Source organism: Brachyistius frenatus, unplaced genomic scaffold (assembly GCF_029030835.1).
Source record: "Brachyistius frenatus isolate BFR_SWC_R1_liver_20210118 unplaced genomic scaffold, ASM2903083v1 Contig_108, whole genome shotgun sequence".
Lineage (NCBI taxonomy): Eukaryota > Metazoa > Chordata > Actinopteri > Embiotocidae > Brachyistius > Brachyistius frenatus.
Genome location: NW_027210707.1, coordinates 787,558 through 812,954, shown reverse-complemented (window position 1 = coordinate 812,954; position 25,397 = coordinate 787,558). Strand labels below are relative to the sequence as shown.

Below are 25,397 nucleotides of genomic sequence, written 5' to 3'. Positions count from 1 at the left end.
AATGATATAAAATGTATTATTGCAGATTGAGGTTCAATACAAACATACACAAGTAGAAACTAGCATTAAATAAAAACTCACATTTTATGTTTTCCATACTAGCTATGATTAAATATTTCAAATAGGCTATATATTGTATGTATTTCAGAAAACAATTAAATTACAAACAACAACTATAAAACTGTTAATGAGCTCAGTTAATGTTGTGTACACTACACTACTACAAAGTTTGCTGTGATCAGTGATGAGCATGCAGACGCCTGACGATTATTAAATAAACACGTGTACACCGATGCTGAAATGAGACGATGGAGATTAAATGAGATTAAAGCTGCTTCCCTTTACTCACACTATCTTTAAAGTCTAATGGAACAAAATACTTCTATTACAGATTTTTAATACCAACAAATTGACACGACTAAATGAGTGATGAAGTCTTTTTTCCTCGGTTTAAGACCTGTGAAATTTGTATATTTTTGCCATTTTTTGTATTTTCAAGATTAAAATAAGAAACAGATGTACACTTGTCTGTGTCCTTCTATTTGCTCAATTTCCCTCGTTAAAATTTTTATATTTATTCATTATTCAATCATTCATAAAAGTTGTTCAGAGCCACAGAGCGCTGCGGTTTGACATTTAAACCTCCTCAGTATCATGTTAGAAGTTTTCACATTTCAGAATCAAAAACACGGAGGGTATGTAGGGTACAGCAGCGACATCACCGTCACACACGCACAGTCATCGAACTTGTGATTTGACTATTGTAAGTATCGACGGCCACCGAAGACGCTCCAGTGGCGCAATCGGTCAGCGCACGGTACTTATGAGTCAGTGCTCTGCAGCGCAATGCCGAGGTTGTGAGTTCGAGCCTCGCCTGGAGCACGTCTGTACTTTAGACAAAAATATTTAATACTTAAGCTTCCAGCTCAATTTCTGCAAACACGCCATTATCCTGTGGCCACTAGCATGTTGACGGTGAAATAAATTGGTGATCCAGTCATCTTTGGTTGTAAAACCTACTTAGATTAATTGATTTGCTCCAAACTTGAGAGCGCCATAAATCACGTCATCTAACTATTTTCATCTCCCACTATAAACAAGCAGCCGCAAGAAAACTGCACGAATGCAACTATTTTCTGGAACTTTTCTAAAGAGGGAAAACTTCAACTGCTGGAAAAGTAATTTTCCCCTTGATTGCCATTATTTTCTCCAGCGGTACGGAGTCTGGTTTTAACTACAGTCAGTTAAAAAACCTGATATTTAAATTAATGAGGTGCAGACAATATTAGAAAACACATTATAACACGCGTTCAGCTCATTGTTTGTTCTGTGAATTTGCTCTAATAGTTCATTACCGATATAACATGCTGTACGTAATGAATGAGACCGAGCATGAATATCTTACCGATTTATACTTTATTGTATTAGTAACCATTCGGTGTCTCGATCCGCCTTTTCATGGTGGATCCGGAGAACTAAGGTCGTCCAATGAGGCGTCAACATGTCGAGAAACATTTTTGAAACTTTCAGTCCTCGGTTCAACAAAGCAATCAACACACTTACAACCTGATTCCACTAAGATGTGGAGATGATGAGACAAAAGTCAGGTCCTCGGTCTGACGCCGCTCGCTTCCATCGGTCCGACCCTGTGTCCCGCGGTCCGATCCAGACATCAGGCGCTACCAGATGGTGCGTTTGATGCCGGCCCAGATGGAGCGTTTGATGCCCTGCGCGGCTTGCACGTCGTCCCAGTGCAGCCGCGTGTTGGGGATGTCGTCGCTGGACTCCACGTCGGGTCGGGCTCCGTCTTTAGGGCTCGCCACCACCATGGGCAGCGGGCCCGTCTGCGAATGGAACTCGACGACGTGGAGCTGCTTCTTCTCGGCCAGCATCTGGTGGGTCTCCTACAGGGAGGCAGAGGAAGAGGAGGGACGGGAGACGTTGGTGGAGAGAGGAGGGACAGGAGACGTTGGTGGAGAGAGGAGGTGAGGAAGAGGAGGGATGGTAGATGTTAGTGGAGAGAGGAGGTGAGGAAGAGGAGGGATGGTAGATGTTAGTGGAGAGAGGAGGTGAGGAAGAGGAGGGACAGGAGAGGTTAGTGGAGAGAGGAGATGAGGAAGAGGAGCGATGGTAGATGTTAGTGGAGAGAGGAGGTGAGGAAGAGGAGGGACAGGAGAGGTTAGTGGAGATGAGGAAGAGGAGCGATGGTAGATGTTAGTGGAGAGAGGACATGAGGAAGAGGAGGGATGGTAGATGTTAGTGGAGAGAGGAGGTGAGGAAGAGGAGGGACGGTAGATGTTAGAGGAGAGAGGAAGAGGAGGGACGGTAGATGTTGGAGGAGAGAGGAGGTGAGGAAGAGGAAGGACGGTAGATGTTGGAGGAGGTGAGGAAGAGGAAGGACGGTAGATGTTGGAGGAGAGAGGAGGTGAGGAAGAGGAGGGACGGTAAATGTTGGAGGAGAGAGGAGGTGAGGAAGAGGACGGAGGGTAGATGTTGGAGGAGAGAGGAGGTGAGGAAGAGGAGAGACGGCAGATGGAGGAGAGAGGAGGTGAGATCTTTACCAGATGTTTTTCTTAATATCGAGTTAGTTAAATCAGTCATGAACAATATTGTTTCTCGCTACTACATGCCCTCACCTGATTGGCTAATCCCATGAAGAGGGCCCGGGTGATGTTGAGGAGATTCACCGACCCATCGACTTTGCAGTACAGGTCCCGTATGCCGATGAGCTTGCACAGAGTGATGATCGCCCGGTGGCACTGCAGGCCGTAACCTGCGGAGACAATCAAACACCGGCTGTCTTTGTTGTTGTGTTTTCTACTGTAACACACGTCAGAAATGTAACGTTGGGTCTCCACAGGAAAGAAAGCGAAGTATATTATCTTTCTGAGCTCAATCTCAAATCCTGCGGACCAGAGCAGCACAATCTGGGAACCTTCTTTGTTTGTGCTGTAAAATCCTAACAGTTATTACTAAGTGCTGTTGAAGTGTGTCTTACATCACTGACACTGGACTGACAGGGAAGACGAGAGAGGCAGTGGCACAAACTGGAAATACGACGGGTTTTTTTTTTTTTTTTTTTTAACACTAAATCCTGCAAAAATAATAAAATGACTATCACACAGATTAAAGAGTATCACACAGGATCCAGGACCATGCGTCCTACGACCGAGTGTCTCGGCCACATTAAGGGGGAAAAAAACATTAGAGGAGGAGGAGGAGGATTTTTTATTTTTATTTTTTTTATTGTCCAAATGTCGAGAATAAAGTTGAAATTGCATTTCCAGAGTAAAATTACATTTCAAGATTAAAGTCGAACTTTTGAGAATAAATCAAACTACTTGCTTTGGGCATATGATTCTACTAGATGTCTTGTGTGGATGAACTCTTGCAATTGTACTTCAGAATCGGTTTTAATGGACAATACAAACAGGATGTGATGAATCACAAGACACGATAGGACAGTTGATCAAGTTGTTCAAGCTCAGGCGCTTCTTTTGCTTCTCAACATTTTGACTTTATTGTCGACTTTTTCTTTTACATTTCCACTTCATTATCAAAACACAAAATGAAAAAAAAAAAAATCTATCTTCCTCCTCTACTTTTTTGTTGTTGTTGTTGTTGTCAGTGTGGCTCTTAAAACTCCGTCGTACCATCCAGGTGAATTTTTGCCGCCTCAGCTCCAAACTAAATCCTGAACAAACAACAAACGCACCTTCGTTTTGTTTCTTCATGCGCAGCGTCGTCCTCTTGAACTTGGACTGAATGTCATGATAAACTGTTGAGGGGAGAAAAAAAACAACAACAACAACAACAACATTACACTCTGCAGAGCAGAAAGCGGCAGAGCAAGCCGACACGTAACAAGCAGACGTAATGATTCCAGAAAGTCTCGTTATCTTTCACGACTGCTGTGCCTGTTTTTGTTTTGTTTTTTTTCCAAATGGAAGCGCTCGAGTTTTGTTTATGCATCTTCTCTCCTGTTCTCCCCGAGGTCTCGTGTTTCTCTACCTGCCCACCAGATGTCCTTCCACATGCCGCAAATCACCAGCTCGCTGCGGCAGCTGCGGTTCATCAGTTATTCAGACGCGCAGAGTCTCCGAGCGGGAAAGCTGTGCGCCGCCGACGCCGAAGCTTCGGGCTAAAATCTTGTTCGCGTGTCGCGGCGCCTTAAAAACATCTCGGTGGCTGCTGTCCCTGCGTCCTCTACGGCGTCCGGTGAATCCAACACACTTAATGAATCGGGGGGTTGGGAGGGTTTGTACCGGGATGGTGCGACAACGGGGGAGGACTTCCAAAATATAAAACTATTAAAAAACACACACGCACACACACACACACACACACACACACACACACACACACACACACACACACACACACACACACACACACACACACACACACACACACACACACACACACACACAAGGAGCTGAACATTTGCTGTGGCTGCAGGAGGTCCAGCTTCATCTGGCAAAGTGATAGACAAATATATATATATATAAAAGCCAAAACCATCCTCGACAAAGCCTTCCTTTATTTTCCAGTAATCAGATCATTCAAATAAAAAAATCTACTCGGACTTTTTTGGATCAAATGGAAATTTGTTGCAAAACAGTTTGTTGTTGTTCCTCTTCTGTCCGAAAGGTTTTATTTTCTCCACAACAAAAGAGGGGAAAAAAAAGAAGCCCAAAACAGACTGAACCGAACATGCTGCAACGTTTTAATTCATTGAAATTCACTTTGCGTGGTTCATTTATTTCTGCTGGGCACAACTGAAGCTACATGAACGCTCACAAAGTGAGCCAATAACACTAACGAAGGTCAGAAGAGCTCAAAACTTTTAAATTACAACTTAAAACCCTGCAGTTCCCTCGTGTGCGATATTTGTTTATCGGTTTTGTTTCTCCGACCGAGCGAGTCGAGTTGGGAGGATCCAGATGTTGGATTTCCTGACTGAGACCTCGAAGCAGCAGAATAATTATGGAGGAAAACTTCAGATTTCTCAGATCTGGTTTGACACCAAAGAAACTTTTGGAGTTATTTCGCGGAGTATCAAACAAACAGACGGATTAAAATCTTGAAACGTTGCCGGTAAAAGTAACAAAACAAAAAAAAGACTTCAGCGAGGGAACAACAAAGGAATCAGAGGAAATAAAAATGATCCCAAAGCTTTTGCAGGTTTGATACGACTGATATCCTGAGAAAGAAGCAAACAAACAACCAATCACGCAGACAGGCTGCAGATGGTCGCACAGAGAGAGCTGGCGTGTGGTGGCTTTCTCTATCTATGAACGTGCAAATACGCACACACACACACACACACACACACACACACACACACACACACACACACACACACACACACACACACACACACACACACACACACACACACACACACACACACACACACACGTCTGGTTTTCGGCCAACGCAGGAAGCAAACTTTCTCCTCCGGTGGTTGCGGTGGAGGCCGATGACTCACACATTCACCTTTGCGTCTCTGCTCTCCGGCAGCAGCACAAGAAGCCAAATGGAGTTTTTACAGTAAGAAAGTACGAGCGGTGCACTTTTTTTTAGAAAGGATCTTTTTTTTTTTTTGGTTTCAGATGATGTCGCTCGTACGAGTACAAGCAGGCGATACGATGTGATCGCGTTGGAGTGAAAGAGACGGACAGAGAGGTGGAATAGATGCAAAAGTAACGAAGCGGGAGAAAATATTTCGGATAATTACTTTACTTTAAAGTCCGAAACAGTTTTTTTTTTTTACTCGTAGAAAACTCCCTGCAGAAGCACTTGTACGGCGGGGATCGGTGTGAAACTCTGTCAAACTGACAGATAAAATATGAGAAACATGGACTTACTGGTTTGGTTGTTGTATCGATCTATGTAGTACAAGTAGTGGATGGCTCTGTTCTTGGCCTGCAGATCACACACAAACACACAGACTGAAAGTTGGCCTTTTGTTGTGATAATGAACACATCTCCTGCTGGAGCTGCTGGAGACAAATTAAACCGGAGCGTTAACAGAGGAAATATATCATCAGCAGAAAAACTGCTTGTGTCAGAAGTTCACAAAACTTTTCAGACCATGTATCATGATGTACCAAATACTATTTTCATAAAAATAAAATGACCTGATTTAACCCTGCCGTAGCCTCAGAATCGTAATCTCAGTTATATAAGGCTACCGTTTCAAAATGTAAAAATACATTTACATTTCTTCTTTCAACAGCAGCTCAACTGTCAACTCCGACTCCTCTCGACCAGCTTTGTCACTCAGCACTGTTATTTGGAGCTTTTACTTATTTCAAAATTCAAATCATTCCTCTTGACATCAACAATTGAGGAGTCTGAATCTGACTGCCTCGAGCTAACGTTATGCTGAGTCAGACATAAACATCATGTCAAGCGGCTCAGCTCTGGCAAATTCTATTTTGAAAATATTGAAATGATAGAAAACTATTTTTTACATCATCGTTTTGTGACATGTTGATGTAATACTGGCTGTCTGTAATAAAAGGAAATCAACTGATGAGTTTTTTAGACTTGGGCCCGTTGGAGTGCTCTTGCGTACCACCAGTGGTACACGTACCACAGTTTGGGAATCACTGTTGTGTGTAATAAGGCCTTCATAGGAAAACATACTGAATTCAATGGAAGCCGGTCTCTTTGTTTTTTTTTAAGCTCCTTCAGGAAAGTTTATTCTTCAAATATGCCTTTATTCCAAATCTTTTTAGTTTATTTCTAAACTTCAGAAATGTCCTTTAATTCTTCTACATTATACTAATTGTCAGGAAGGTCTTTGGACTTCATGCATAAAATGATGAATGTGAACCGATGATTTGTAAGTTGGCAATTACGTCTCCTGTTCAAGTTAATCTCTCAGTATTAATCAATTATATTCAAATTCATATCACAAAAATTCAACATTTAAAAGGCACAAAAATCTGACTTGTGGTCTTACCTTCCTCAGAGCTGTGTTTCTGTCCGTTGCTTTACCCAATGCAAAGCCTGGTGGGAGGGGCGGGAAGGAAGTGGTTAAAATGATTTTCAGGTCAAAACAACCTTGAACAAATTTTGGATTTGTTAGATATCAAAGTTATGTATCTTTTGGAGAAATTCAAACCTGCAGCTCCGTTGCCGTTTCCCACGGCGACCAAACAGCTGATGGACCTCTTCCTGCCCTCTTTGGCCGTCATGTTGAACACACTCTTCACCTACAAAATAAACAATCACACATCAATAACCAACAACATCTGATATCTAGAAAATGCAGTCATATTAAAATGACTAAAACTCTGTGTATCTGTGACTGAATTCAGAACCGAATACACAAACAGATTTAAGTGACTTTCACTGAACAGAGGAGACCGTCATCTATCTATCTATCTATCTATCTATCTATCTATCTATCTATCTATCTATCTATCTATCTATCTATCTATCTATCTATCTATCTATCTATCTATCTATCTATCTATCTATCTATCTATCTATCTATCTATCTATCTATCTATCTATCTATCTATCTATCTATCTCACAACCAAGACTTCCTGCAATATGACTCTGAAACAGCAGGGGGCAGCATAGATACACCACAGAAACAAGAGAGGAGAGGAGAGGAGAGGAGAGGAGAGGAGAGGAGAGGAGAGGAGAGGAGAGGAGAGGAGAGGAGAGGAGAGGAGAGGAGAGGAGAGAGAAGAAGGAAAAGAGGATTTATTGCCTGTTTAAACAGGAGACGATAGAGGAGAGGTGATTAATCTGATTAGCAGGAGGAGCAAAGTGTAGCAGGAGAAGAAGATAAGAAACAACAAGACAAATGAAATAAACAAATGAAACAAGAAAGCGAAGAAAAAAAAAGATGAGGAGGAAAATTTTATAAGAATGGGCGGTGTGTATGTGTGTGTGTGTGTGTGTGTGTGCGCGACTGAACATGGAGGTATGTGTGCAGCACACAGTAGATGTGTATGAGATAGAAAAAGTGTAAACACATTGAAAAAGAGACCGTGGGTCGCACCGTGTGTGTGTGTGTGTGTGTGTAGTTGTCTTAAGTTTTTTTGGGGGGAGTCAGCACTTTGCTCGTCTGTTATCAACCCCACACACACACACACACACACACACACACACACACACACACACACACACACACACACACACACACACACACACACACACACACACACACACACACACAAAGCGAGCGGCAGTAGCGCTGCTAAATGTCACTGTGATACATAAAACAGCCAGTTATACTGATGAGTTCATTAAACAGAGTTAATTAAGATCATTAGAGGGCAGATTAGAAAATATTTCTATGCCACAGCACCTCTCTTCACATGATGGTTTTGTAATAAAAAGCCTGATTTTACAGTTGTTTTACATTAAGGATCACTAGATCTTCTATATCTGAAGCTACAATAACGAGCTCTTGACCACACAAGTCTACAAGCAGCTACAGATCAAACCTCTTGACATATTATGACCTCATTAAGTCGTTGCCCGTTTACACATTCTGCAAATATGGAGCAAACGTTCTTTATTTCTTTAGACCTGGTTCCTGGAAGTTGAATATTCACCCTGCTTTAAAGTTAAACTTTTGTTTGTCTTGTGTTTGTTTGTTTGTTTGGAAGCCTACGACGGGTTTATCGAAGGTTTATCACTTAAAACTGATTCCTGCTGTGGCTGGAAAACCAAAACAATGAGCTGAAAGATGCTGAAGCACCCTGGAGAGCTTCTCTGTCGGTTCATCACCACAAGCAACCCCCGTTTGCATTACACAGTCATTGATCATAGAAAAATATTGATTAGTGCACTACAAACACCGTGATGTATAGTAAACAGGTTTGAGTCAGGCTGTTTTAAATCTTGGTTATAGGACAATAACACATTAAATCGATCATTCTCCACAAATAAAGACATATTGTTGAGGTTGAAAGACTTGTAAAGAAGCGCATTCAGTAATTCATCCATTATTAAATATGTATTCAGGAAAGGCAGCAAGGCAAATACGATTTTTTTCCCTTCCGTGTGAGATGTTAAAGCTTCTACTGCTCACATTGTGTGAGCGGGAGAGAGAGGAGGGAACAAAATAAGAAAAAAAAAAATGGGTAAAATCAGGACACAGAGTGAAGCCGGAACAAACCGAGTGGATAAAAACAAGACACGGAGCGAGAGATTTTACACTAAAACCCTCCTTATACGAATACTCAAATAATATACAGACACATTCATTTCACACTCTGATGATAAAAGCAAAGCTCGGAAGTTAAAGAAGAAAAAAAAAACCCGACATCATCTCCGACTGTGCGCGCAAAATCTTCCTTCAGAGACGGAGCGAAGTCCGCTGTAACGGGAAAAACAACCCCGAGGGGGGGAGCCGCCGCCGCCAGCAGCCGGGAAAATTCAGAGGAACATGCTAATTCTGGATTTTATGAAACATTTTAAAACCGTGACTTCAAAAGTGACCTGAAACACCGCAGAAACAAAAGGACACGCAACTCGACAGATCCCATCGCAGCGTGCTACTTTTCTGTTTTTATCTTTTGCGTCTCCGAGCAGCTTGAACGCGGACCACCAGCGGGCTTGCGCGGCAGGGGGGTGTGAGGATTTATCCCCCCCCCCCCCCAAAAAAAGAAGAAATTCACAGTTCGACTCGTCTCTTTCATCCCCGCCAGAGAGCGTAAGCGACAGAACAGTGCAGAATTTCAGCAGAAAAACTTCAAAGTCAAGATGTGCCTTCAGCGCCGCTAGTTATGTAACGCACATTTCAGTAAAGGGTTTATAATTTGACTGCGGTGCCACAGCAGAAGGATTGGGGTCAGGGTAGCAGCACACACCAAAACACAACCCTGCAGGACGGACACACACACTGCACACACACACACACACACACACACACACACACACACACACACACACACACACACACACACACACACACACACACACACACACACACACACACACACACACACACACAGAGAGAAAGAAGGGAGGCCTTAAAAAAAAAAAAAAAAAAAAAAAAACGCAAGCTTTTCCAAATTTCTTTCTTTAAACAAACATGCATGAACACGACGCTGCTTTTAGAGCTTAGATGTAAAATGTGTAGATGCAACACTCTTGCTTGTAAACTGCAGGCCTGTGGAGAGGAGCAGAAACGCGTCCTTGTGTGCGCGTCGTCGAGGATAAGGAAACTCTGGTTCGGACCAGATGGCATCTCAAAACACTGTTTTTATAACTAAAAATGCAACAAGTTCTCGTGTTTCGCTGCGGCTCGCATCCAGTTTGGATGAGGGGCGTGTGCGAGCGTCGCCGGTGATGTTGAGCTTCGGTGGGGGGGGGCAGACATTTGCCATCGTAGGTGAAGGATGCAGCAGTTTTTTTGTTTTTTTTTGGCCTAGCGTTCAGCAGCCGAGCAGATGGACGGCGTGTTTTTCCTCCACCGGATGAGCGGCAGCATGGCGGTGGGAGGACGCTTCGGGCTCGCTTCTTTTTTAATGTCTTATTATTTTTTTTTTTTTACTCAATCTGTTGCTGCACGGCTTCCTATCGGGATCCGTCTATACGCTGCAGTGCAGGGGAGGAGTTTTCAGCACTCGGGGGAAACAAGAAGGCGCCTGCGAGAGCACCAACGACGACACACGTCTACACAACTCCACAATCGTTTCTTGTCACTTGGATTTTAAGTTCACATCTTGACTCCGAAAACCCACCGAGGAGTTTAAAAGAGGATATTTACTACTGCACGGCTTGAAAATGATAATCCCTGTTGTAAAATTACAACGTAAAACCTTTGTTACTGTTCAGGGATGTTCAATGCTGGATAAAATGAGGACAATGAGTTTAGATTATGATTCTAGTTTAAAATTGTATTTCAATATACATGTTTATTGAACTCATTTACCTAAAACAGAAGGAAATGCAACAAAAAAATATAGAGAATTGTAATTCTGTTTTTATCCAGCGTTGTGAAGCCATGAAAGGAAGCCTGTTAGCAGAAAAACAATCATGCTGGCTCAAGGAACTGTGTATCAATCATGCAAATGACTCAGGAATGCACACACGTGTGTGTGTGTGTGTGTGTGTGTGTGTGTGTGTGTGTGTGTGTGTGTGTGTGTGTGTGTGTGTGTGTGTGTGTGAATGACAGGAAAAAAAAAAGAAGGCAAAAATCAATTTCTAATGAAAATCAATTTCTTTCTTGAGGAATATAAACACACTCAAATAGTAAATAAGTATCTTACAACAGAACCAGCACACAAAAACACTGCATTTCTCATTCATTCAAACTGCTGTCAACTGTTCTCAAATTAAACCTTCACAAGCATTCTCTAAATTAACTCTAGATTATTATGTGACTCATGCCTTCAAACTTATATTTTCAAATGTATTAATAACTGAATACATATGCCATTCTTTTAATTGCACTAATTTAAGTGACAATCTTCCTGCTACAACTGTATATAACAGAGGATACGAACTGTTACCAGCTTGCATCAACAATATAAGTAATGCCTTTAAGAAATTACAAACAAAGCTGTATTAATACCATTTATGTGAATTCCACTTTAGGTATTAAGCCACGTACGTGCCTCCGCTCGGCTGTTTAAACACATCTAATCCAATTGAAAGTTTTTCAGGTTGCCGTCATCCGGCCGGCTGCCTGTTTAGTTTCAACAAAACTTTCAAGGTTGTTGACTTCAGGGAGGAGACAGCAAAGAAGAAAAATAGACAAAAACCCTGTTGTGACACTGACAACGCTCCATCTCTGTTAATGAAATCACTGAATCCTGTCCAAGTGGCTGCTGTACCTGGACAGAGGCCATGAACATCACTTCTGTCTGTGCCGCCCCGACTCTCCAAACCTCGCTTTCCTGTCCGTCCTCCGCCCTCCCTCCCTCTCTTCTTCAAAGTGTGCCAGGGACGGGTGATTTAACTTGATGGCCATTTTTTTTTAGGGTTGTAGTTGGTAATGTTATTGTAGTGGATTAAATGGTGCATTACGGTGCATGTTTTTCATTTGACGAATTTCTTGACTGTCCTCACACACACACCTGCATAAACCTGATTAAATGTGTGTATTGTGACGGCCGGGGGGAGGGGGTGGGGGCAGCAGGACAAGCTGTAACACACAACACTGGCATGTTTTCACCTTATGAAGTTGTTGTGACATGTTGCTTGCTTACACATCCCCTGCCACCCTATTTCTGGACACTCAGTGCACCTAAATCCAACTTTCTCCTTTTTTTCCCCCCCACCAACTCCTGTAAACTTTGTTTACCAGCTAGCTGCCAACTTTGCTTTTTTCATAATAGCAGCAAGCTGTGGCTGGAAACAAGCCTGATGAGAGTGGTCAGACAGAAGTTGTGGGCTGGAAAACCAAAACAATGAGCTGAAAGCGGCTTAAAAAGCTCAGTACAGCTGAGGGGAGCAGCAGAGTTGGGGGATAATTCTTTTTGGGTTCTTCACTTTAAATCGATGCATTTTACTTTCCATAATATCAATTGACCCAGTGTTTGTTTATATAATGAACATATGGACCTTAACATTGCAGAAATTCTGACTTCTGTACAGGTGTATTGATGACGGCTCAATTGTGTGTTAAACATGCACCAAAGCAGGACTTCTCCTACGTGGAATTCAGCCACGTAGGTCAATGGGTTGAAATAATGTGCATAATTAAACGGATTACATGTAATATATTAAGTAGTGCAGGCTTCAATATACTCAACTGCACATCGTGTTCCTTTATACACTATATATCCAATATAAGCCTTAAAGCAGAAAAGCTGCATTTCAAGTGGCTGAAAAATTATTTTCTTTATTTTGGTATCTGTGCCAAAAGTCAGCTTTCTTATTGGCCATCGTATAAAAAAAAAAAAAATAGCATAAATACCCAGAATGTATTAGTGAATACACAGAAAACTGTTTAAGAACACAGAGTATTGTTAGCTATGATTTTGGGCGTATCCACTTTGGAGAATACTACAATACTGTATAGTTTACTAATTCATGCTTTCTCATCAGTTATTGTCTTTGTTATTATCAACCTTGTATGAGTCACACCCTGCAGTTTACCATCTTCACTCTTTACTTTATTCTCATCTTCTGACATCCTAACTCACTTTCATAATTTTTCCTCCTCCCTCCCTCCACCCCACCTCACCCCCCGCCTCCTCCCGCCCCACCCACCCTCTCCCTTCCCGCTGGATGTCTTCACTAATGGCATGCCAACATCGTCGTCCTTGGGAGAGAAGCCTTTTTATTCCAGTAATCCTCTTTCATTTCATTAGGCTTGAATTTATAGTGGCGCGCGCACAAGCACACGCACACACACGCACTGAGCGTATATTTATACAGAAGGTGATGACTCCGTAAAAGCATCCGTGGGTTTCCAGGGGGAAGCCTAATGCCTGTGACACCACTCTTATTTATGCAGGCAGGAGTGCTGGGGAAGACTATCAATGTGAGAAACACACACACACACACACACACACACACACACACACACACACACACACACACACACACACACACACACACACACACACACACAATCTAATACTGTGTGTGTAGACACAAATTAAATACACACGTGGAAACAGGCACACGTATTGAAATTATAAGAAAATTTGACTTCTAATATACAAAAATAATGTACCATGTATTGATTTTATGCACTGATCTCCTCGCAAGATAATGTGTGTGCGAGTTTGCGAGGGGTACACACGCATATTTGTGCGTACATGTGACCTTGCAGCCTTAACCCCCCCCTCCCATTAGTTCAGTGGGGACCATTAGTGCTAATTGAAGTAAGGTAAGACACAGCATGACAGAGAGGGAATCTAAATTAAGTGTCCACACAGTGCACCTTATCTCTCACACACACACACACACACACACACACACACACACACACACACACACACACACACACACACACACACACACACACACACACACACACACACACACACACACACACACACACACACAGTTTTGGGGGTCAAGCGGCTTCTGGTTCAACTACTTGGCTACACTGATCAGTTTGCAAGTCTTCGGTTGGTCACATGATAACACCTTTACTTAAATGGAAGCATAAGTAAGTATCTATTAAAGATGGGTCACGATTTTTGAACATTCGAATACTCATTAAAACATAAAAAGTGTAATACTATATGCGAATACCGTCCTTTTTCATGTTTCCTTTTTACCAATGGCTGGTTGTAGTGCATTACTACCGCCAGAAGGTGGCGGTAATGCACTTCAAAGCTTTCTGCCAACTGCCATTAAACAACATAAAGAGAAGAACACATTGCTACCAGACTCCGGAGCTTTGCTGGGTAAAACTGTGCTGCCAGCGTGTCTGCTGCAGCGTTGATACTGCCGGCGCTATCTTTCTATATCAAGTTTTCCGTTGATAATGGCCATCAGCGATCGAACGTTCGATGTCCGACAAACGAAGAGATGCCACCAAAAAGCAGTCACGTGACTTTTGTTTAGCCTCGTTCAGACCAAGACAATCACAAGAGAGACAGATGGAGACAGCGCATCGGAAAAACACCTGCTAAATTATTGACATTGTATAATTAGTGCCTACATTAGATTTCTGCTGTGACTATACAGTGCACATGTGATCACAGAACTCAGCGCTTCGCGCTTAAAAAAAAATAGAAAAGTCTAGATGACGCGCCAAAGCAGTGAGGTGTGACTCACGCATCCCCCGCAGGCTGTGTTGTTGCTCTAACTTTTTAACAGTTTTTGGCATTGTAACAATGCGACCACACTGCCACCCTCAGGTCAAACTGGAAATTACAACATTGTCCTTATAACTGTCATCCAGCAGTCTCTCATTTCAAAAAAACCTTCGTTATTACAAAACAAGTGGACACTATAGATTTTTTAGATTAAAACATTTTTGACAATTTGACACTAAAATAAACCATTAAAGCCAAACAATTAAAGGAATACGAGTGCAATGAGTCACACAGAGTGTTATGTGTGCGTTTGTGCTCGTTTCTCTTCGGTTCAAACGCCTGCATTGATGTAGAAATACAGACTAATCCACCTCTTGAAGGAACAACACTGCTTTTTATTTACTTTCTATCAAACACGGATGCAAATGTGACCTTCCAGAAAGTACACTATTTGGCCTCAGTGAAATTTAGTGCTCAAAAGCAGCTTTACTTGTTCAACAAAATCTAGCCCCATCGCCCTACATGTGTACACGCCACACCGGGTTTACAATATTCTTGAAAACAGTTTGTCCCCGCTGAGGCTTCCTATTGCATTATTCTGAAAACACGCACACAAAGCTGGAGGTTTTCTTTTTTACCATCAGTACAACTGCGATTTGTTTCGTTTTGTTTTTCCTGAATGATTAAATGTCTAAAGAGCAATTTTACTGCTGCCATCAGCCATATGTTAACATCCAAACTGCAGCATAATGAACAACAAAGGGTTAGATATGGAGAGGCAGGACAGGTTTCATTACCTTTGAGTCTTGTGGATAATAATAAAGCAGTTAAAATAATTTATCTGTCAAAATGAGGTGAAAGGATTTAATTACAATTCCAAGCTAGAACTGATACGACAATTTGATGGTTAAATATGTTTGTGTCAGTCATGATACTGTTTTCTGGGCTTTTTCTTAATATCTTAAGCAGTTTTTGTGGTAATGTTGAAAACGTATGCAAGTTCGTAGTTTGTGAAAAGTGTGACTCACCTCAATGACACGCGAATCAAAGTCCTCGTAGGTTTCTGCGGACAGAGGAGGGAAAGAAAGACAGTTCAGATTAAAAAAAGCTTTAACAGACAAACACGTTTAGGCACAGTCTCTCACACACACACACACACACACACACACTCATAAACAGATTAAACCAGGCTCCTGCTAGCGTAACAAATACCCAGAAGCCCTTGCAACGGCGTAACGAGTCTGCACTTTCCATTGTCAGTGACCTCTGAAGGATGCTACTCTCCCAGCAGCGCCCTGTTCACTTCTAACCAATTAACAGCAAACAAAGGAGAGTCGGCTCGAACGGCTCCGAGGAGAAAACACTCGCGTCTCTCAGCTGGGACGTTAGCCCACCATCTGCAAGATACCAAACCTGATCAGAGAGAAAGCAACCTGGTTACAGATCCCTGCACATCACATTCACCAGGCCCCCAGTGCATTTATGGGTGAGTGAGAACGACAGGCAGTGTGTGTGTGTGTGTGTGTGTGTGTGTGTGTGTGTGTGTGTGTGTGTGTGTGTGCGTGTGCTACAAGAGAGACTGCAAGAGGTGTATTTCATGATGTGAGAGAGCTTGTTAGCGTGGGGACGAGAGAGAGAGAGAGAGAGAGAGGAAATATCAAGAGGAAATGAAAAAGAAAGGATGTGAAGCAGCAGGCTGAACACAAGAAGAGTGAGGAGCGAGAAGTAACTACCGAGTCCCTCATCTGTAAGCAGATCGAGGTAAACAAGCTCAACTCGATTCCAACAAAGACCGAGGTTTGAACGTGTAATGAGGCTGGGAACGGGAGGTGAGCAGCTCCATCAGTGGATCAGCTGGAATAAGCTCCCGGTGCTCCTCAGGGTTTGTAATGAAGAGCTGATTAGTCAGGAGTTGCACCACTGTGGGCCCCAGAGGGTTTACGGTACAATATTAGATTCAAGCTTCAATCCAAAGTACTGATCGAAACCCTCCCGCTCCACGAGGCACGGTTGACAATACGGTGATTTTCAATATCGTAACGTAACCCCACACTTAAAGAGGAATCATACTACAGCATGTCTTTATTGTCCCTGAAGGACAATGTGTTATGAAGCTGGCAGCCATTTAAACAGCAGAACTCATGAGCGTAAGAACAGGAACAAAACAAGGCAGGAAAAAAACACGACATGTCATAGATGAAACACCCACAGGTGTAACTAATAGGATTAAAAATGGCCGCTTTCAGTTTCGGCGTGCCAGGGATGCAGCGGTGTGCGTGCTGACTCACTGAGAAGAACTAATATATAAAATTACACATGAAGCTCTGAATGAACTGATTGAATACATGAATGGATTCCCAAAAACTGACAGCACAAAAGAGGCAAATAATAAAACACAGTCAAATGTATTTATTAATATATTGGACCTAATACAGGAAACACTGGGCTTCATAATAAAAGGGCTGGGGGCTGGGTAGCATTAAGGTAACATTGCGATAGTGATAAGATAACATCATTTGTTATTTGTACCCCCTGAATGATCACTACAGACTGATCACCTGTGTTTTGGTTTTGTTTTCTCTGTGTGATTTTATGCGAATGGGGATCCAAATTAAGAATAAAGACAAATAGGAAATCATGATCATTTCCTTTTCCGCATGCTGTACGGCTACATTATGTTTCTAGAGCAACTGCTGGTCAACGAGGCTCGTGTTTATTTTGAATATCAGAAGCATCACTTCAAAATTCCTCAGAGACTAATTTAAGTGAGACTCATGAGGCACCAAGTTAATGGCAAAAATACTGAAAGCGTGACACATTTCATTACACATTTCATTATAGTACCGAAGAGCTGAAGATGGTACAATAGCAACAACATGTGGAGTGGCGGCAGCAAGTGCAGCTGCAAAAAGAATTTAAAAAGACATCAAGCGTCATGCATGGAGATATATATCGCATTTGAGTCGGATGATCAGGATTCAATTACAGACGACCGAAAGCCAGAATGGAAACGGTGTCACGCAGGCGTTTTATAACGAAACCAGAAAACACCCGAAAATGATCCGAGTGTCAAAGACAGTCATCTGGATCTGTTCACCGAATTCAGCGAGTAGCTTGTTTAGGCTCATATAGCGATAGTTCATAACATGAGTATAAAAAAATATAGTTTATTTTTGAAAGACATTCAGCTGGTTGATTCATTATTTTTGGGACCCTAAAATTCATGTATTTTAGTAGTATTGGTCCCAAACTACCAAATTTCTGGAATTCCCACTAAACTATGAACTCAGTGGAACCGAGAGACAAAGAGAGACGGACAGAAAGAGAGAACGAAAGAGTGACAAGTACAAATCCAGGTTAAAAAGACAAAGTGTGAACAGGAAAGCCACAGAGAGCAAAAAGAGAGGAGAGATGAACAGACGGGGGGGGGGAGAGAGAGAGAGAGAGAGAGAGAGAGAGAGAGAGAGAGAGAGAGAGAGAGAGAGAGAGAGAGAGAGAGAGAGAGATGTCTTTCTAAATTAGGAAACTGGCCCAACTGAGACTTCTGTCAAATCCTCCTCTTCATCAGTCCTAATCGTCCCCCATAGCAACCTCTCACTCTCTCTGACACACACACACACACACACACACACACACACACACACACACACACACACACACACACACACACACACACACACACACACACACACACACACACACACACACACACACACACACACACACACACACACAGCAGCAGCACACTCCATCTCCTCTGTAACTTCCACCACACTCACCATGACGTCTTCCAACAGACATGTAAGATGCCTACAGACCTGCTGTGTCATGATCTGGACTCTGTAGGTTTTACTGTCTTTGTATTCTTGACGACACCATGCAGCAAGTAAAAGAAAGGTTATAAAATCTTTCCCTTTTAAAAGAAATTATCTCAGAGATTCTGATAATCCCTGACAACTGAACGAGCTGCGTTTCCGTGGCGACATTTCCCAGAAAAAAATAAAAAGCAGCGAAAAGAATGTGACGGAGGGACGGTGTTTTAAATTCGTCTCATTTATTTGTTTAAGATGTCGTGTGGTTTCAAAGGGACATTTCAGCTGTTTCTAGTAAACTAGAACCATTTAAAGGATTTCAGTCAAAATATTTCACATTTCTGTCTTACAGATTTTTAGATTTTCGACAAAGTGCGAGTGTTTCGGGCGTAGCTTACCTCCGTTGGGTCCAGGGTCGGGGGGGCCCAGGCTGATGCCCCCCCAGGAGTTTCCCGTCCACCCTCTCTCCCTCTTCACCTTAATCTTCTTCTTCCTCTCCCAGTCGTCCCTCTGGCGCACTGCAGGTGAGACACAGCCGGAGAAACTTATGCCACGGCTGCCGTCGAGGAGCCCAGCGCAACAAACAGCAAAAGGTGCTATTTGTCATTGTTAAGCTATCAGTTTAATTACTGTTAACAAATGAGATCACAGTGGAGACAAATTGGCGTCTTCTGTGTCACACCAGTGGTGCTTCTACGTCTCAAAATGAAGACCTCATTTCCCCTGCCGCTTCTTCATGTAGGTTCATGAAGAGACGATTTTATTTTCCAGTAAACTGACTTCTCCTTTGGCTTTGTTCCAGCTGACTCGTGGACTGACGAGTGCTGACGACTGATTGACAGCTGTGAGATGAGATCGCAGGAGGTCGGGTTAAATCAACGTGTTCCTGAAGTCGTACCGGTTTGGGGCGTTACAGTGGCAGTATGTTTGCATTTGATTTATAATTTAAACGGCTTTTGTACATCTGCATGTGCACATAAAAGTGAAGTGTGTGTGCGTACCGAGTTCTGCTTGAACCTCCTGCTGCTCAGCCTCGCCTCTTCGACTCATGCTCTGCAAAGTGCCGTCCTTTAACACCGGCGTGTTCAGACCAGGCCACAGAAAACCACCTCGACCTGCGGGGTTAAAGACACAGAAAAGAAAAAAGAAGAAATGGATCCAAGACTGTAAAAAAGAAGTGTCCAGCGTTTCACGTTTCTTGTTTTGGACCGTTTTGAGTGCATCATCCCGGTACTTGTTTCCGTCTTTGACAGTGTGAACGCACTTAATGCACTCAAAACAGTGAGTGTTAGTACACAAGTACAGTATTTGGAACACAGCACGAGAGAGAAATAATAAACAAAGTGTACTTCCATTGAAAACAGCACACTCAGAAATTAACAGGGTTAGTGGTAAATAAATAAACAGGTAGACATTTTATCACTAATTCTCTTGTTTCCGCCAAAAGCAACTGTATTAGTCTTAAGAACCTCCATAAAGGATGGAGAGCTGGAAGCCAAACCAATAAAAACACTGGAGTGGTTTGTGCAGCGTAATATCGTTCACTCAAACTGAGCTGCATGTTTGGTTTGGAGACGTTTGGAGGCATTTTAAAGCTGTTTTCACCCAGATTAAAGACTTTCACACCACCGGAGATGGATGGGGTCGGGAGGTGAGCGAGGCACATTTAGTTAAAGTCAAAGCGAAAAAAGAAGAAGAAGAAGAAGCACTGAGGACAAAGACACTGAGACTGAATGAGGACCGGTGGTTAATGAGAGCAGAAGTGAATAAGACAACTGAAAACAGGAACAAGAGGATTGTCAGAGTGAATGAAGAGAAATCCATCTCACTAGTGGAGCAGTGTCATAAATTAATCAACACCCAGCAGTGAATATTCTAGTGTCGCGTCTATCAGCTTCTTATTAGCATTAGTTAGACACACTGGTGACAACTTCTGAAAAGTTAACGGCAGAGGAGGAGAAATTTGAGCACTTCTGAACAAAGAAAATAATAAAACACTCACATTTTCATATTTAGAAGGAATACAAGTGAGACTTTCTGAGTTTCTAATGTGCTTCACTCTTCACTGCTCCCAGGATTGTCCAGAGAGTAAAAAAAAAGAAAAGACGCACAGATGACGTCTCACCTTCTCCGATGCTCTGGCCTCGGTTCAGGTCCCTCTTCAGTTTGCGTTTGGTTCGCTTCCCTCGGCCCTTCCTGGCTCCGGAGCCCGACTCCGCCAGCACACCTTTCCACAGCTCCTCCGCCGTCACTGAGAACACACACATAAATAAACACAAGATAAACAGAAATGTAACAGCTCTAAGGATTTAGTTTCTATCTCCTTGTTATCTGGATGGAAAACAACAGAGAAACAGGGATCGACTGAGAGACATGTGGCCGGCACCAAAGCTTTGCTGAACACACAGTGGCAGCAAATACAGTGAAGTCCAGGGAATTCATCCGCAAACAGAGCTGGTGCCGAGCTCTCAATTCAAACTGAATCTGCACGAAAGAAGAATTTATAGAGTCAAACCTCACCAATACATTCAAGCAGATGCGCTGAACTGTACCCTGAATTTAGATTTTACAATAAAAGAATCTTTCCGGTTTATTTCCCCCTGGTGTATTTCCTACTAGTGTTTCTATTTTGGTTCTCAGGGAAACAAGGAGTCACACAAAATATGAGCTCCCTGCAACTTTCCAAAAAAAACAACCATAATTTTTACATGGATTATTTTAAAGTGTTTTTTTGTCTGCCAAAAAGTAAACAAAGAAATTAGTCACCAGGAATGACTATTTTGCGAACTGCATCAGAAATCTCCTTTTAACAAACAAAAACACACTTTAATTCGTAGTTTAAAAACAACTACTGAACGTGTCCACAATGCACATCAAAATGTTTTATAGGAAGATTTTGTTGCAGCAATTTCACAATTTAAGAGTCCCACTAACGCAGCGTGAGAATGTACGGGACCCTGTGAGGGCCAAAAATAAAGATGTCCAACAAGTGACATACTGGAGCACCTCAGGACTGTAATTAAAATACAATAAACTGGTAGTGTTGGTGGATTTACAGTACCGCAGCAGGTTCGGTTTAAAGACCCGCAGTACATCCGCAGATTAAGGCCCATCTGAAAAACCACTGAGAAAAACTGGAGAATAAAAAGAAAAGTACGACGGCCAAATCTCTCCTGAGGGTAAATATTTAAAGAAGATATATGAGCGCGGCCTCTGAGTCAGTGCAACGTGACAGGCCGTCGGTGTTTGAGTGCGTTTTCCTGCGATCGCGACGCAAACCGTGAGCGAGACATGTTGACAGCCGCAAAACATTAAATTGTCTGGTGAAATGCTGAGGCAGTAAAAAAAAAAAGAAAAGAGACAGCACTTAAGGAGCCGGCGAGGAAGCGAGGCAGAGAGGAAGCCTGAGATAAAAAAAATAAAATAAAAAAAGATGTTTTGACAGCTCCACACATTCCCATTAAAACACTGTCGTTAAACTGACATATCCGAACAGCTTCCGCGGACACGCAGCTGCATTTCCAGACGGCAGAATCACTTTAAACATATTTTACGTGGCTGAAAGTATGCGGACACCCGGGGCCTCGTATATAAAACATTACGTGGGACATACTAAAAGTGTTTGTGTGTGTGGAGGGGAGTGGGGGAGGTTCCTGTGTTTTAAAGACCAAACGGAAAGCGATCCATTCATTTCTGCTCAGCAACGTTCGAGTAAAAACAAGAAAAGGCAAATTTATAGCAATTTAAACCATCAAACAATAAATTGCAAACCAACCACAGCGGCATTTGCACCGTTTAAACAAAAACATGCGTATTCCTTTGCAAATCATGAGATAGTGTGAATACAATATTTTGGTGAAAGGATAGTTGCTCCTTTGTGGCTGCAGCGGGAAGGAAATGTTTTTTTGTTTTTTTTAAATAATCTTTTTCGTAAACGTACGCTTGTTGAAGAAGCTGCCGTGTCGGGTTTGCTGCCATGATGTCGGAGGGAACAGCGGAAGCGCGGAGCGTCTTCGGAGGGACGCTGCCGATGCTCGACTCGCAAAGTGGGACACCTGAAGGGCTCCTGCTGCACCTGGAAGACAGAAACACCCACCGGAGGACAGACGGACGTATCAAAACTGACCAATCAGGTTCAAAGAAAACACAGTCGCATGGAGACAACGACTAATGACACTCATTAGGAGGACATGTTGATGGTCCTGTTGAATTACGCAACACACGGATAAAGCAACATACACAGCATTTACATAATTACAATAAAATGAGTTGATGTGAATGACATTTTGTTTGATTACATGATTATGATGGTGTCTTTCTCCTGATACCTCACACTGTCTCTCTTTCCAAGAGGCTTTTTTTTTGTTGTTGTTGTCTTTCGAACACATTTTTTTTAATTCAGTTTTCAACATAACAACACGCATTTTCATACAGTTACTATCTTTGTCCATTTTTTTTCAGCTGTATGTAGTCTGTGTACACGTGATATTCAGGTGTCCTTTTTTTTTTAAGCCTATTTTGTCTGGACCTGCTGTTTACAGATGACACGTCAATAAAATGAATCCATCAAATATATCAAAGAGGGGAGACAGAAAAGAAAGTCTGATAATCCTTGAGATTTCGCCGAATTCAGGTATTTGAGTACTGCGTTATAATCCTCTGCTTATTTTCTCGGAGACTTCTATAGTCACAAAAAAAAAAAGCAGGGCGACGTTAAATTGAAATAATTTTGAATGGACTTTGGTGGGGTTTAACCGTGCATCATTTCAAAGGCTACTTGGGAGATTTGTTTTGATTTGTCGCAAAGAAAACTGACGCATTAATCATTTGCACGAAACATTTAAGGGCTTAAATATTATTGTTAACTGCACATTAAAAGCATTTTTTCTCTGACTACACCGATTTTAAACTTCTTTTCCTGACCTGTCTGATCACGTCACCTTCGCCAAACACAACAGACCCGCTTTCAGGTCATTAAATACTATAAACAGACGTCGAGCTGTTTTCATAAAGCTGTGGAAAATAAAATTAAAATTAAAATAAAGAGATATAACTCACCTCCAACAGTGATGCGGAGGGCACAGCACACCCGTACGGACGCCGCCATGCTGGAATTATGAAGGGTCCTTCAGAGGATAATAGGGTGTCTCAACTATGCCTGTTGAAAAATAGGAAAATACCGGGAATTTCTACATTCTTTTAAAAATAATTTTGTGTGTTATTTTTTTTTTAATTATTATTATTATCAGTAGTTAGTAGAAGGAAGAGGAGTAGTTGTAGTAGGGTGGTAGTAATAGCAGCATGGTATTACTTGTAGTATTATACCAATGGCAAAAAATGCACAATTACATTCAATAATAAACAATACTAAGCTTAAAATATAGATATAGCTTTGAAAGTTATAAAAGTGCTACAGAATAAAAGCCAATAGTTTAAAATACAAAATCAAGACAATGACAACAATAACATGAAGATATTTACATAAGACAAAATAAATAAATTAAAAAAAATAGAAAAGGGGATGAAAAGTCAATCAATTAAAATTTTAAACTGAACAAAATCTGTGATGACTCACAAACCTCCTTCCTGAACTTCTTTATTTTTTCTTCTGATCATTTTCTCATTCATTTTCTCATTTCCTGTTGAACTACACAGACGGTCACTTTCTGTGGCTCTGCTGCTGATATTATTGTGCTAATTTACCATAAACGTCTCTGCTGTTTGTGAAGCAACATGATTGAGTTGCAACATTAAATGAAGTCGTGTCAGAGTGAATGGCATGTTTGTGCCTTTCCGATGACTGCGCATATAAACACCCAACTGTGTTTTTTTTTTTTTATTATTTGCTCGTCTTTTCTTTACATCAATTATCACATCAAAAGGAAATCATGGTGTATGTTGACGTGTAAATAATCCAATGTGTGCATCTAAAACGAGAAACAGTGAGCAGTGAGGCTTGATGCATTCCCACATACAAGCATGTTATTTGTGTGTTCGTGCACACAGGTGTCTCTGAGCGCTTGCAGCAGGAAACCAATCAGCTCCTCTGTAGCCTTTGGCCATGATTGCCATGCAGCAGAGTGACTGGTAATTATCCACCGTGTGTGTCTCAATTTCACCTTATTCAGGATAATTTCCTCACTATCACAGCCCCCGTTTTCCCTCTACGTTGGAGATCTGCAATCAAAGAGCAGCTAAATAAAGGACGGCTGCCCAGCTGTGCGACAGCGGGAGGCGTGAGTCGCTCTTCAAAGAATCGATGCCTTTCCCGCAGCAACTTTTCTCAAAAATAATTGCCCCATAATGGCAGCTTCATGCAGGGTTTTATTTAAAAGAGTGAGTCACTTTCCTTGGCCGTTGTACGGAGTGGAAGAGTGAAGGGTGAGAAAATGTGTTTTTGGAGGTAAACACCGTTGCTGGAGTTCAATTAAACTCAAAAGTTTCATCTTAAAAATACATAAATGTCACTAAGAAAATGTCCGTGACGCAGGTTGTCGTCAGACTGGGTTCCTGTTTGTCTATTATGTGGAGTATTAACATTGTATTCGACAGAGAAGTAAAGTTTGAGGATTTGTTTGGGTATCCAGGATCTTAAAACTCAAACTTAAATTTTGTAGACGAATCATTTCAGATGATCGATAGTCGGAGCCCCTCTATAAGACTTGAATGGACTCAGTACAGACGATGCAGCTGCATTTGGCAATTTCGAGTTGTTTGATAAAAAGTCAAAAGGTAAAAACACAATATGCTGACGGTTAGCCATGTTCCCTCTCTTAGTTTAGCATGGTACCATTTGAAGAAATTGCGAATTGACAAAGTGAAGCTGCAGGCTGCAGGGAATGTGGTTCGTATTGGACAAATAATGACAGGTCATGAATAAGA

The 25,397-nt window shown here is 42.0% G+C and overlaps 1 protein-coding gene and 1 non-coding gene across 2 annotated transcripts; one reads left to right on the top strand and one right to left on the bottom strand.

Annotated features, from left to right (window-relative positions):
- The first annotated feature begins 788 nt into the window (after positions 1–788).
- trnai-uau (transfer RNA isoleucine (anticodon UAU)) lies at positions 789–882 on the top strand. Its single transcript has 2 exons — positions 789–826; positions 847–882. It is a non-coding gene; the product is annotated as a tRNA-Ile (tRNA).
- A 515-nt stretch (positions 883–1,397) lies between these two features.
- mrps5 (mitochondrial ribosomal protein S5) lies at positions 1,398–23,629 on the bottom strand. The gene is made up of 12 exons (XM_069712283.1): positions 23,574–23,629; positions 22,456–22,590; positions 20,641–20,766; positions 19,517–19,630; positions 18,914–19,033; positions 15,732–15,766; positions 7,136–7,226; positions 6,974–7,020; positions 5,871–5,928; positions 3,716–3,778; positions 2,637–2,773; positions 1,398–1,904 (listed from the first exon to the last, which is right to left on the bottom strand). The coding sequence occupies exons 1-12, from the start codon at positions 23,620–23,622 to the stop codon at positions 1,680–1,682; spliced, it is 1,200 nt and encodes a 399-aa protein (XP_069568384.1). The 5' UTR covers positions 23,623–23,629; the 3' UTR covers positions 1,398–1,679.
- Positions 23,630–25,397: the final 1,768 nt, after the last annotated feature.

Excerpts from the sequence above, each read along its gene's own strand:
- mrps5 (XM_069712283.1), bottom strand. The coding sequence starts at position 23,622 with ATGGCGGCGTCCGTACGGGTGTGCTGTGCCCTCCGCATCACTGTTGGA. Across the intron at positions 19,631-20,640 it reads AGGCCAGAGCATCGGAGAAG|GTCGAGGTGGTTTTCTGTGG; the intron begins GTGAGACGTCAT and ends TTAACCCCGCAG. Across the intron at positions 2,774-3,715 it reads CATGAAGAAACAAAACGAAG|GTTACGGCCTGCAGTGCCAC; the intron begins GTGCGTTTGTTG and ends TTGTCTCCGCAG.